We start from the raw sequence: 15193 nt of genomic DNA on the forward strand, positions 1-15193 counted from the left end.
TGTAGTACTAACTTTAACAGCTCACCCCAAAGTTGTATTACCTTTTGTCCTCGTTTCATTGGCTGCACAGCCGGGACATTTTTGCTGGTGTTCTGAGGAGTTTCAATGTGTAGAGCATTTTCTTTTTCTTTGTCCTTTCCTTCTATCATTTCTAAATCCCCTGAGTCACTTGGAAGCTTTTTTTTCTTCATTTCCCTAAATATAAATGAAACGGAAACATCTAAGAATTTCATATTCTTAGTACCCTAAAAAAATTACATGGGGAGGGGAACATGTGCAATATATAAGAGATCAAGCCTTCTGCTTAACTTGTTATCACCAGGCTACAGTATACAAGAAGTGCAAGTCATCATACAAGAAAAAGCTGAAAATTTTTCTCTCATGCATTTATCATTCTTTCTGTCATCCAGGCTCAAAATACTGTCATCCTTGACTTATCCTGATTCAGTAGCCACGTTTAGTCCCTCAACACTTTGATGGCCAGGCACTGGGATTTTGTAGTCTTTGTATCAACATGGCCTTGGCAGACGTTAGGTATTCGATAAAACATTTGTGGATTGGTTAGCAGAATAAATGGATTTTAAAAATAAGCAGATTAAAGAGAAAAGGAAAATTCTATTACTGTGATATTTTTCATGTGCGATCTCTTCTATTCCCAATGCCACTGCCCTAAGGCCAGGTCCTCATCACTTGCCACCCAGACTTCCTCCATATTTCCCCCATAATCTGTTCTCCATGAACTTCTAGATTATTTTTCCATAACTGTTTACCTATGTCACACTCCCATTCAAAATCTTCCAAAAGTCCTCCTCACATCACTTTCAGGAGAAGTCCAAAACACTTAGCTTGTCATTCTAGGTTCTCCACTTTTGGTCCAATCTCACTTTGCCAATCTTATCTACCAGTTCACAAACATGAATATTCTGTTCCTTTCACCTCAATCTATCATTTCCCCAAAGCACTTTGAATATTACATCCAAATACCCACCACCTCCTTCCCTTTGATCATACTAATTCTCCTTGCAGTCTCCAACCTTCTTAACTTCATTTACCTAAGATCCTACTATATCTTCAAGGTATAAACTTCTGATGGTATTTCCCAAAACAACTGAACTCAAAGTAAATTCTTACTCCTGAATTACTGTATCACTTTCAGATAACACTATTTATAGATTTATGGCTATTTCCTGAATCCAGGACTCAAAAGCTTCTTGATGGCATGAACTTTATACTTTACCTCTTTGTGTACTCAGTATCTAGCATAATACCATGTATTCAGAGAGTTTTCTGTAATTGTTTATAATGATAATCTTTCTCAAAAGAGTTGATTATCCACTTCAATCTAGGGCCTCTTTCTGGAGTGCTTTACTAGTTGTAGTCTTTTTCACCCTACGTAGTTGTCTCAGTTGTCCCTTTCATTCTGCCTCTTTTTCTTTTTCTGTTCGCCTTCTGAGCCCTACTATATTAGAGAAAAAGAAAAGACAAGGAAGAAACCCCAAGTCTTCTTCTTACATAAAAATTTCCTAATTTCAGTACAGGAATGCCTCAGAGATATTGCAGATTCTGTTCCAGACCACTGCAATAAAGTGAATATCGCAGTAAAGCGAGTCATGAATTTTTTGGTTTCCCAGTGCATATAAAGTTATGCCTACACTCTACTGCAGTCTATTAAGGGTGCAAAGCAATATGTCTTAAAAAAAGCAATGTATATACCTTAATTTAAAAACACTTTATTGCTAAAAAATGCTTACCACCCTCCAAGTCTTCAGTGAGTCGTACTCTTTTTATAATAGTAATATCAAAGATCACTGATCACAGATCACCATAACAAATATAATAATAATGAAAAAGTTTGAAATATTGCAAGAATTCCAAAATATGACCCAGAGACATGAAGTGAACAAATGCTGTTGGAAAAATGGTGCCAACAGATTTGCTCCATGTGGGGTTGCCATAAACTTTCAATCTGTAAGAAACACAGTATCTGCAAAGCACAATAAAATGAGGTATGCCTGTATTCCTGTTTATTTCTGTCAATATTATCCTAGAATCAGCCTGTCTAATACACTGCAATTATTATTGTACATATTTATGTAATAAAAGGTCTGTCTTCTGTTACTTGACCTATCTCACTGATTACAGTAGCAGACTGGGGCCCTAAAACAGAAAAACCCGTTAGAGCAGAATATGAAACACTAAACAAAATTTATGCTAAGTCTTGATAATTTTAGTAAGGGAGATCTTTGTAACAGCCAAGTGATCTGTCATGACTGAATTGTTAATTAAAAAAAAAAAAGATGCTTTTCAGTTAAATAACACAAGTATATTTACCTTCTTTCCTTGGCTGACAAATGCCTCCGGCTCTGCAATTTACTGTCGCTCTATTAAAATTAAAACAAAAAACAAGCAAATACAAACAATAACATCGCCACTGTTAATTTTTCATAAAGCTAAAATTAAAAAGTAGAAAATTATTTATTGAGAAGGACATGATGTTCCTCATAAAACTGAAAAAAAAACCTTTACCATATTAGAAGATTCCTCTTTTGAAGCCAATTTCTGGAGAGACCTATGGAAACAAACAGAAAGAGAAGTCCACTAGCCTACAAAAGGCATTCATTTACAAAGTCCCAAAACATTCCCATACCATACTCTTAGTTAATTATCGGCAATCCTACACATTTTCAAATTTGGCAAAATTAGAAAAAATATAATCAAACTGCTCATCTCCTCACTTTAAAATATATTCTTAAATAGCTGACATGTATTGGACACTTACTATGTACCAGGCACTGCTAGATGCTTTACATTCATGTAACCTTCAAAACCCTATGAAGGGTACCATTCTCTTTTCACCAAGAAGAAAACTGAAGCTTAGACATAGAGTTACTTGCCCAAGGGCATACTCTAAGATTCAATACTGGTCTGACTCCTAAGCCTTTCCTAACTACTCCAATAATAAAGCTTTTATAGCTATGGTATTGTTTACCTGGTGATCAGTAAGACATTAAAGACTAACACATTTTTTTTTAATGTAACTGCTTTTATTATTAGCATTTATAACCACTTACTTGTTTCTATTTTGACTTGTTTGGCCACTTTTATATATATTGTGTTTTTCTACCCTGGGTCCTGAGAATTTCTTAAGAGAGATCTACCCCCCTATCAAATGGTGAAAAGATAGTAAGCTCGTAGGACAATGGAGGGTAAAAGCACTGAAGTCAATCTTGGTATTATTTGTATAAGGATTAACTCTTCATCACTCCCAACTTACAAAATAAAACTTAAAATTACAGTTTTTAAATTACCTTTGGGATTGAAGGTGGGACAAGTCAATGGAAGTATCAGGATAATGTAATGTCTCTTCCCCTTCATCCTTCATTTCACCAACAGGTTCCTGATGCTTTACCACCTCCTCAGATTCTCCTTCATCTTCAGAGCTTTCTTCCTGAATTAGTTCATTTAGCTCATCACCACCACTCTGAGTAGTAATATCCCCTTGGTCAACCTGAGTCACAAGTTCCACTTCCACAGGAGTTTCATGTAATTCCTCTTTATCTTCTTCACTGCTACTGTCACCTCCATCTATTGAATTACCATAAGGAAAGTCAGAGTGCTATCACCACAACAAGGTTAGATGATTTCCTTGAAAACTTCATAAAAATATTCAATTCACTCCCTCTTTCTCCAAAAGATCACCAGAAAAATGCCTGATCCTCCCCAAAGGTTACTCTGACTTAGACAAAGGGATACTCTGTATCAGGAATTGTTTGGAATAAATTATCTCCAAGATCCTTTACTACAATAAATTTCTTAGACATTGCGACCATTTCTACAATGAAAACTATCGCTTGTCTTTGTTAAGTATTTCCAAAAAGGAGGAAAATAGAAGTAGTTATATAAATTCTGCCACATTTATTATAATTTGCACATGAGAACTGAAATGAGATAAAACAAGTTACATAACTGGCACACAGCAAGTGTTCACACTTTTGCAAAAGGAACACCATCTAGTAGTAATAATATGGTCTAGTTACCTCACGTATAGAATAAGATGCCACCAACCATCTGACAAGGATGGTTGTGAGAATTCAATAAAAAATAATGTAAATAAAGTATACATGTCATGAACATGGTGAAAATTCAAAAAAAAGAGAATTATGTACAATAGCAGTTGTAAGTGAAACAATGAACTATTACTCCTAAAAAGGAATGACTCTAGGAGATGTAAAAATAACTTAGAGGGCATACATTCCCTAGTTCCTTTAGGTAGGTAGGTAAATTTATTTCAGCAACCACAGCTGCTCTCTACTTGAAGCAAACACATTATTAAATCAAGCTAAATTCTCGTAAGAAATTGTACTTGTTATAAACTCATCTTTGTATTGCTTCTAATTCCTAAACCCAAAAGTAAATGCTCACTTATATATACCCGAGTCTATCTCTGTTAAACACATTTATGTACTACTCATTAAATACTAGGGAAGTTTTATAATATAAACATATATTCAAGTATTAGTTATGGATCCAATTAAACACTTTATAATTCACTAGAATAAGTATATTTAACATTTCCAAAACCAAAATTCAATAAAGTTGACAGCAAGTTGGGGTTTTTTGGGAAATTTTAATTACCCCAAAAGAGACGATCTTCTAGGTAAGAATTTAGAAGCAAAACTAGACAACAGAAAACATTATAAGCTACTTTATTAAAATCTGTAAACTACCTAGTTGTTCCATTTCCTCTGATATGAGTTCACTTGTGCAAATCGCCAATGTCTCCATGTCTTCATCCTGCACTCTGACTTTTCGTTCACCCCGATGTCTCCAAATACAAGACTCATCTACCTATGGAAACAGTTCTTTTCACTGGTGGAACTTTAGGTTAAGACTAATGAAAATCAGAAAAAAAATAATGAAGAAGCTGAAGAGTACCTTAAAGAGGAAGCTAAACCCCATCATTAGATGTGAGGGAGGAAGGAAATTCTTTTTTCCTAGGAAAGATAATGTACATAAATGTTTTAAAAATACTGTTTTCTCCATTTTATGCTTGTAAGATATCTGCCACAATGGTCACGTTTGTTCTGTCTTTTCTCTGTCATGAAGGAACATTTCCCATTTACAGAATCTGGCATTATATATAGGAATTAAGAAAGAAAAAATATGAATGCTTGCTCTCATCATCCGGGTTAGTCAGATCCTAAATAATCTATTTTTAGAAAAAAGGTCATGCTATACTTTCTTACCCTTATAAATGTAAACTATATGAAAGTACACTGTCATCAATAAAAATATATATGGAGATGACATGTCAAATGCTAAATTTGCCACACCACAGCAAAATTTTCCTTATTTAATAACAGACTTCATATATGAAGTTAGAATAATTAGTTTCTGTTCTGAGAATATTAGTAGATGGTCCTCAAACCTGTCTCCATAATCCACTGGCAAGTCATTACCTCTTATCATGAAGCTTCCTGTTGTCAAATATTCTCCAGTTGGTGCTGTTTTAGACACCTGAGGAACACAATAATACATTATACTCTTGTCTTAAGAAATATGTTTTTTAAATTTTCACCTGAGAAAGTAAAGCCATATTGAAGTAAAGAGTACTACGTCCTGAAAAGTTTATAATTTAGCAAAAATTCTTAACACTGAAGGGCTATCTCTTCAAAGATAGATATATCTTTGTCCGTAACAAAGAAAAGAAATAATGAAGGATACACTACATCAATCATTTTCAAATGCCATGGACTAGAGCCACAACTGTCCACATTTCCTCTAATGTGAGACATAATAAGAAGAACAAGGATAGTTTAATAAGCTCCTCATAAAGGTATAAAACTATATTTACTATATTTATTACATTAAATCCTTTCCTGAGATACTTTTTTTTTTTGGTAATGAAATAACCTTTCATCTTAGTAAATAAAGATAATAGCATATTTTTAAAAATATCTTCTAATTTGGCAAAATAGGAAGTGAGCAATATAACTCCACAATTTAAAAAAATTTTACACATCTGTGAAACACCCGAATCTGAGAGTATCTTTACTAGTAATAGTTATGTAAGGGATTAAAAGCACACTAAAAAAACCTATTCATAAAAGAATTAAAGCCACTTTTATAATAGTACCAAGGCAGAAAATATAATCCCAGAAGTGATATTAATTTCCTAAGGACACAATATCACAATGTAGCAGAAAATAATAAATATAAACAGATATAAAATGAAACTAAATCTAAGGGAGGATAATAGTATTGAACTCTTTTTACCTTGCTGTATAGCTTTAAGACTTTGTAAAAGTTTATCATTATCAATTATAATTCTTGAGAACGTGAAATGAATAGCAGTGTGAAGTCATATATGGAATGAAGTATCATCAAAAAATAGCATTAACCACAAAGAAGGACAATTACTAAAACCAAGTGTATAGAAAAAACCACTGGATATACCTACTTTACAGGAAGGGCCAAAGAGAATTCAGAAAATTTCAACAAAGGCGAACAGGAGAAAGACTTTTTAGGTCAGTAGGCCAGTCATAACTGGAACAGTCTTTATCCCATATAATTACATGGATCACTCTCAAATCTTACCTTTCCAGAAAGGCCTTCCCTGACACTACATTCAAAATGGTAGCCTCTATCACTCTCTATCCCCTTAAAAATAAACTTTGTTACCTGCCACTACACATCTATTTTTCAACACCAAAATGTCAACTCCATCACAAGGTACTCTGTCTGCCTCATTCAATTCTATATCCTCACAATTTGGAACACAGTTGCTCTTACTAAATTAAGAAAAAGGACCACAGCCCTTATTACCTGATGATGGTACACCCACCAAGCACTAGTGATAACTCGTGCATCCCAAGCAGCACTGTAGCAAAGTGCCATCGTGCCGGCTTCAGTCAAGGTCCGAGGGGGAATTGGTTCTCCTGTAATAACAATACTAGAACGCTTCAGTACCGAAGTACAGACTTTCTAGAGCAAGACATGGAAACCACATGCAGCATAACAGGTTCACTCCTCTTATATTTTAAACAATAATACCACACTTTCATTTCAGTATTACAAGAAGTTACTATTTTTATTAAAAATGTATTTAGGGCTTCCCTGGTGGCGCAGTGGTTGAGAGTCCGCCTGCCGATGCAGGGGACACGGGTTCGTGCCCCAGTCCGGGAGGATCCCACGTGCCGCGGAGCGGCTGGGCCTGTGAGCCATGGCCGCTGAGCCTGCGCGTCCGGAGCCTGTGCTCCGCGGTGGGAGAAGCCCACGTACCGCAAAAAAAAAAAAAAAATGTATTTAACAGGGCTTCCCTGGTGGTGCAGTGGTTAAGAATCTGCCTGCCAATGCAGGGAACACGGGTTTGATCCCTGGTCTGGGAAGATCCCACATGCCACGGAGCAACTAAGCCCATGCGCCACAACTAATGAGCCTGCGCTCTAGAGCCTGCAAGCCACAACTACTGAGCCCGTGTGCCAGAACTACTGAATCCCACACGCCTAGAGCCCATGCTCCACAACAAGAGAAGCCACCGCAATGAGAAGCCCGCACACTGCAATGAAGAGTAGCCCCCGCTCGCTGCAACTAGAGAAAGCCCGCGCATAGCAACAAAGACCCAACGCAGCCAAAAATAAATAAATTAAAAAAAGTTTTTAAAAAATGTATTTACACAGCAGGTTTTTAAATGGTCTAAGTAAATAAAACAAGTCAGAGAAGAAATATCCTCACTTATATCAGTAATTCTAACTTCATTCCAGAAAGGATAATTTAGAAAAATCTATTCAAAGGTTGAAGACTTCCAGAATTACTATATATTGCCTAATTTCTCAAAATGAAGAGCATATTAATATACCCCTACAGTAAGAATTCAAATATTTTAAAATTGGGATATAATTCACATACCATAAAATTCATTCTTTTAAAGTGTACAATTCAGTGGGTTTTAGTATAGTCATAAAGCTATGCAATCATTACCATTAATTTCAGAACATTTTCATCATCCCCAAAAGAAATCCTGTATCTATTAATAGTCACTTCATCTTCCCAGCCGCTGGCAATCACTAATCTACTTTCTGTCTCTACAGATTTGCCTATTTTGGAATTTCATATACATGGAATCATACATACCTGGCTTCTTTCACTTAGCATGTTTTCAAGGTTCATTCATGTGAGAGCATATGTCAGTACCTCATTTCTTCTTAAGTCTGAATAATATTCTATTATATGGATACACCACATTTTGTTTATTAATCAATGGATCGACATACAGGTTGTTTCCATTTCTTGGCTATTATAATGCTATTATGAATATCTGCAAATAAGTTTGGACATATGTTTTCAATTATCTTGGAATACCTAGGAGTGGAATTGCTGGGTCACATGGTAAAATCTATGTTTACCTTTTTCAGAAACTATGAAACTATTTCCTATAGCAGCTAGATCATTGTCCATTCCCACCTGCAGTGTATAAGGGTTCCAATCTCTCCACAACCTCAGTAACATGTTACTGTTTTTTTGTTTCTTTTGGCCGCCCTGTGTGGCTTGTGGGATTTTAGTTCCCCGACCAGGGATTGAACCCAAGCCCTTGGCAGTGACAGTGTGGAGTCCTAACCACTGGACCGCCAGGGAATTCCCACTGTCTGTTTTTTTATTTCAACTATTCTTGTGGGTGTTAAGTGGTATTTGTCTGTGGTTTTGATATGCATTTCCCTAACAGGCAAATGATGCTGAGCATCTTATCATGTGCTTGTTGGCCTTTTGTATCTTTGGAGAAATGTCTATTTCACATTTTAAAAATTTTGTTCATTTTAAAATTGCCTTTCTATTTTAGAGTCAGAAGAGTTCTAGAGTTCTTTGGATATTGGTCCTTTATCACATAAACGACTTGCAAATATTTCCTCCCATTCTGTGGACTGTCTTTTCACTTTCTTGATAGAGTCCTCTGAATTAAAGTTTTAATTTTGCTTAAGTCTGATTTGTTTTTTCTTCGGTTGCTTATGCTTATGGTGTCATATCTAAAAAATGACTTCCTGATCCAAGATTACGAAGTTTTTTTTACACCTTATTTTCTTCTAACAGTCTTATAGTTTTAGCTCTTAAATTTAGGTCTGATGCAATCTTTTTTTTTTTCGGTACGTGGGCCTCTCACTGTTGTGGCCTCTCCCGTTGCGGAGCAGTCTCCAGACGCACAGGCTCAGCGGCCATGGCTCACGGGCCCAGCCACTCCGCGGCACGTGGGATCTTCCCAGACCGGGGCACGAACCTGCGTCCCCTGCATTGGCAGGCGGACTGTCAACCACTGCACCACCAGGGAAGTCCCTGCTTTTAATTTTTATAAATGGTATGAAGCAGGGGTCTAACTTCATTCTTTGGCACACGGATATTAGTTGCATCAGCCCTATTTGTTGAAAAAATTATTCTATCCCCATTGAATGGCCTTGGCACCCTTGCTGAAAATCAACTGACCATAAACAAGGAGTCTCAATTCTCTTCATTAATCTATCAGTCCATCCTCACACCAATATCACACTGTCCTGATACCACACCGACTGTTGTTTTGTAGGAGGTTTTGAAATCAGGTAGTGTGAGTCCTCCAATTTTGTTCTCCGTTTTCAAGAATGATTTGGCTAATCTGGGTACTCTGCATTTCCACATGAATTTCAGTATGAGCTTTGTCCATCTCTGCAAAAACAGGCAGCTGGAATTTTGAGAGGAACTGCACATATCTGTAGATTAATGTGGGAAGTACTGCCATCAGGACAATATAAGACTTCTAATTCATAAACACTGGAAGTGTTCCCCTTTATTTAGGTCTTCTTTAATTTCTTTCAATGATGTTTTGTAGTTCAGTGTGTATGTCTTGCATTTCTTTTTGGTAAATTTATTACTAAATATTTTATTCTTTTGTAATGCTGTTATAAGTGGATGTTTTATTAATTTCCTTTTAATACTGCTTATTGCTAGTATATAAAAATATAACTGACTTTTATATATTGACCTTATATCCTAGACGTTGCTGAACTTATTAACTAATGATTTTTAGTAGATTGCTTAAGGTTTAAATATATAAGATTATGTCATTTGCAAACAGAGATAGTTTTATCTGTCCCTTACCAATTTGGATATTTTAAACTTTTTATTGCCTAATGGCCTACTTAGAACCTCCATACAATGTTGAGTAAAAGTGTGGCAAGAACAGATGTGCTTATCTTGTTCCTGATCTTGGGGGAAAAGCTGTCTTTCACCATTAAGCATGATTTTTAGCTGTGGATTTTTTCATAGATGTTCTTTACCAACTTGAGGAAGTTTCCATCTATTCTTAGTTTGTTGAGTGTTTTTATCACAAATGAGTACTGGATTATTACCAAAGGCTTTTTCTGCATCAATTGAGATCATCATGTGGTTTTTGTCCTTTATTTTATTAATACACTGTATTACATTAATTTTCATATGTTAAACCAACTTTGCATTCCTGGGAATAAATCCCACTTTATCATGTGTATAATCCTTGTAATATGCTGCTGGATTCAGTTTCCTAATATTTTGTTGAGGACTTTTGTGTCTATATTCATAAATAATATTGGTCTGTAGTTTTCTTTCCTGTGATATCTTCATCTGGTTTTGTTATTAGGGTAATACCAGCCCCATAGAATGAGTTAGAAAGTTCCTCTCTCTTCTACCTTTTGGAAGTTTACGAAGGATGGATGTTCAGTCTTCTTTAAAAGTTCTGTAGACTTTAGGAATTTGAATCTTATTGTTTTGGTTAGTCTAGCTAAAGGTTTATCAGTTTTATCGATCTTTTCAAAGAACTAACTTTGGTTTTGTTGATTTTTCTCCACTGTCTTTCTATTCTGTTTTATTTCCACCCTAATCTTTACCATTTCCCTTCCTTTCCTTACTATGGGTTATCTGCTTTTCTTTTTCTACATCTTAATGTGTACAGTTTTGTTATTGATTTCAAATCATTCCTCTTTTTTATTATAGGTAGTACAGCTATAAATTTTTCTCTGAGCACTGCCTTAGGTGCATCTCATAAGTCTCAATAAATTTGTTTGCATTTCGTTCACCTCAAAGTATTTTCTAATACCCCCTGTGATTTCCTCTTTGATCCACTGGTTATTTTATGAGTGTGTTGTTTATTTCCACACATTTGTGAATTTTCTAAATTTTCTTCTATTAGTGGTTTCTAATTTCACTCCATTATGGTCGGAAAATTTACTTTATATGATTCATTAGTTTTAAATTAACTGAGACTTATTTTATAGACTATCAATTGGTCCACCCTGGAGAATGTTCCATGTGCACTTGAGAAGAATGAGTAATCTAGTGTTGTGAGGTAGAGTGTACTACAGATATGTGTAGAATCTAGGTAACTTGAGTGTTGTTCAACTCTTCTATTTCTTTGTTGATCTTATAGCTAGTTATTCTAGCCATGATTGAAAGTTAGGTATTGATATCTTGAACTACTATTATTAAATTGTTTATTTCTCCCTTCATGTATTCTATGGCTCTTTTGTTGGATGCATATATGTTTGTTTATTTATTATTTTATAAATTCATTTACTTATTTTTGGCTGTGTTGGGTCTTCGTTGCTGCACGCAGGCCTTCTCTAGTTGTGCAAGCAGGGGCTACTCTTCATCGTGGTGCGTGGGCTTCTCATTCCAGTGGCTTCTCTTGTTGCAGAGCACAGGCTCTAGGCATGCGGGCTTCAGTAGTTGTGGCACATGGACTCAGTAGTTGTGGCTCGCAGGCTCTAGAGCACAGGCTCAGAAGTTGTGGTGCACGGGCTTAGCTGCTCTGCGGCATGTGGGATCTTCCTGGACCAGGGCTTGAACCTGTGTTCCCTGTACTGGCAGGCGGATTCTTAACCACTGCACCACCAGGGAAGTTACAGATGCATATGTGCTTATAACTGTTACACCTTATTGATGGATTGACACTTTTATCATTATAAAGTGTCCTTCTTTATCTGTATTAGTGATTTTTCTCTTATACTAAAAATATTTTAAACAAAAGAATTAAAGTTATGAATCATAGAAAGAAATATATTACCTGTTGGATTCTTAATTACACAGCTAGTTGCTCCATGAAGGTCAGCATGTACATAAATGTCCCCTTTAAAACAAATAAGAAATAATACTTTAAGTCCTGTTTCTTTGTTTTTAAGTTGAAATTGTTTATTTACTTATTTTTTAATGGGTTCAAAATCCAAAAGGTATAAAAAGACATATAAAGAGAAGTCTATCTCCCACCCCTGGGAGATTTCTCATAGGCCTCCTCAGAGGAAAACAATGCTAATAAGGCAGATTACAAAAATAGTCACAGTTCTTCTCCCTCCCTCTATCCACACCTCTTTGCTCTATGACCTTGAAGCTTCTCCCATCAAGAGGTGGAGTCCACTTCCCCATCCCTCAAATGTGGGCCGACCCCTTGACCTGCCTTGGCCAGCAGAATGTGGCAGATGTGACCAAATGCCAGTTCCCAGCCTAGGCCTTGAGAGGTGCTGTATGCTTCCTCTTTTTCTCTCAGAAATTTGCTGAGTTACCATATAAGCAAGCCCAGGCTAGCCTGACGATGGGTGAGAGACACATAGAGATGAGTCATCCTAGCAAGTGCAAAGGTCCTGAGGACCATAGATGGTTGACAAATGTGACAAACAGCCAGGAAGCCAGACTGAAGGAAAGTAAGAAATGAGGCTAGAGAAGAAGTCAGCAGCCTTGTAAGCCACAATGAGGACTTCTAGTTTTATTCTGAAGTGTGTGATAGCAACAAATGAATAAATGAGCAAACAGATGAATGCAGGAATGAATGGTCAACTAGGGAAAAGTAAAGTGCATGGTTTCTAACAGAAAAAATGAGCAGCCATTGTTTGCCATGGATAGTTCATCTGAGATTTGAAACTCAAAGAAGAGCAAAGCCCATACAGTTCCATGAAAGGCTCAGCTCACAATGCACAAAGTTAGAGAAGACAGAGACCAAGCCCTGGGTACCATGTAACCTAACCCTGTTGCTTTCTTTCCTGGCTCTGGATCCTCAAAGGACATCAGATTAGCTCTGATACTGATTATTGATTTCTGATACTCACACTGAGGGTTCAGCCACAGTGAAGTGGTGGTTATCAGCAAACAAAAAAAAATGAGAGGGGCTTCCCTGCTGGCGCAGTGGTTGAGAGTCCACCTGCCGATGCAGGGGACGCGGGTTCATGCCCCGGTCCGCGAAGACCCCACATGCCGCAGAGCGGCTGGGCCCGTGAGCCATGGTCGCTGAGACTGCGCGTCCGGAGCCTTTGCTCCGCAACGGGAGAGGCCACAACAGTGAGAGGCCCACGTACCGCAAAACAAAACAAAACAACAAAAAAAAAACGAGAGGCCTTACAACACAGCACTTAAGTCCTGCTTCTAAAAGTGAAAAACGGTTACAAACTTCAGCACTGAAAAATTAAGCTTTTAAAAATCTGATCTACAATGACTTTGGAGGATTGAAAGCTATTTTCTTAATGCAGTAGAAAATCAAAAATCTAATACTACAGATTAGCTCGGCATTACTACTTTAGGGATATTCACTTAAAATGTGAATCAAGTGTCAAAGCACATATTCAACAAACCATAAACCATGAAATTCTTTCTACCAATTAAATCTGTCAAACAAAGGAGTACAAGATAAAAATCTACACCTAATATTGAGATAACCAATCCAGTTACTTAAAAGAAAATTCTTCAGAATTTTAATCTTACCTACCTGGTGTCAAGTATCTTTTCACAATTATTTCATTCTGTTGCTGATCTCGTCCACCAATAATTAGATAGTTCTCTGAGCTAATGAACCAGAGGAATTTCTCAAACCTATCAAATTTTAAAGAAAAAAGTTAACATTTCTTTCCCTTCATAGTTGCCTGAATTCACACCCTTTTAACAAACAAAATAAAACAGAAAGCTCTCCTATCTGTGAAGGTTAAGACAACTTGATGGCTTAATTTCTTAAGACATCAAGCTGAATTTTACTGAAAACTTGCAATGCAAATTGCCCTAGGATATTCTTAAGACAGTCTCAGTAGAAAACAATTCAATTTTATGCTTAAAAAATATGTTCTCTCTTTATTTCCCTCCCATATAGACAGCCTTCTTAAACTGACGTTATAACAATGAATTACAAAAAGCAAAAGCATAAAATGTCACGTGGTCCCTAGGTTTAGTTTTCTTTCAGTGGGGCACTGGATAGGCTTTGGGACCACCGATGAGAAAGAAAAGCTGTTTTCCCATTCTGTCTTCAATTAATCAACTGAATGTTACATGTATGATATTCTTTACAGTTTAAAACCAAAAATTGCTGTCAGAAGTGTAAAATTATAACTTTTCTCAAGAAACAAATTAACTTGGGTTTTCATGATTAATACATACCACCACAATAAAAAGTAAAGAGTGTATATTTGTATGACATCTAGAAAATGAGATGCACATAAATATTTCCTATTTTACATATGACTCACAAGATAATTTTTTTATGATTTAACCTAGAATTTTAAAATTTCTGGTTAAAGATGATAGATTGAGCACAGGCATTAAATGAAACTTCCTCATAGCTCCCAAAATATAATAGCAAAAGGACTCTATTCCTATTTTCTAATCTGATTTTTTATTGAGTAATACATATACATGGTTCAAAAAATGTTTTAATTACATAAAAAAGTATAGTGAGAGATCCTACATCTCTTCAGTTCCCACAGCTACTACTAACCAATTGGCCATTAGCTTCCTGTACCCTCTCCAGAGTTTCTTTATACATACAAAAGCTAAAATAAAATGCTTATTCTAAACCTTTTCTCTTTTTCAGACACAACACACTGTTCTGCATATTTTTTTCTTTTTTCACTTAAAAATATATTTTCCTCATTGCTGAATGGATGTACTATACTGATTTAACCACTTCCCTATTGATGGTAAAGAGGTTTGCAAAAAGACATAAACCCAAAAGGACAAAAAGAATGTGAAAGATAAATCAAGGATGTATTTTGTAATCATCCTAGCAGAGGAATACATAACTAACTAACAGGCCAAAAAAAAAAAAAGCCAACTAATCAAAATAAAGCAACAAGGAAGACAAAAAAGAACACAGAACAAATAAGACACACTGAAAGCTAGCAGTAAGATGGTTAGATTTAAACCCAAATATATCAGAAATTATATTAAA

General features: G+C 36.0%; 1 protein-coding gene across 4 annotated transcripts in view; it reads right to left on the reverse strand.

The window, feature by feature from the left end:
* The window catches only part of NEMF (nuclear export mediator factor), a 52329-nt gene that overhangs the window by 8764 nt on the left and 28372 nt on the right, over positions 1-15193 (reverse strand). For all 4 annotated transcript variants that reach the window (XM_004270030.4, XM_033428451.2, XM_033428452.2 and 1 more), the window contains exons 17-26: positions 13745-13848; positions 12059-12121; positions 6826-6938; positions 5460-5517; positions 4936-4994; positions 4728-4848; positions 3309-3585; positions 2527-2569; positions 2332-2381; positions 42-195 (exon numbers count right to left, since the gene is read on the reverse strand). In XM_004270030.4, coding sequence (XP_004270078.1) covers positions 42-195; positions 2332-2381; positions 2527-2569; positions 3309-3585; positions 4728-4848; positions 4936-4994; positions 5460-5517; positions 6826-6938; positions 12059-12121; positions 13745-13848 — 1042 coding nt within the window. The remainder of the gene's footprint in view (positions 1-41; positions 196-2331; positions 2382-2526; positions 2570-3308; positions 3586-4727; positions 4849-4935; positions 4995-5459; positions 5518-6825; positions 6939-12058; positions 12122-13744; positions 13849-15193) is intronic.

The sequence above is a fragment of the Orcinus orca genome, chromosome 2 (genome assembly GCF_937001465.1).
Source record: "Orcinus orca chromosome 2, mOrcOrc1.1, whole genome shotgun sequence".
Lineage (NCBI taxonomy): Eukaryota > Metazoa > Chordata > Mammalia > Artiodactyla > Delphinidae > Orcinus > Orcinus orca.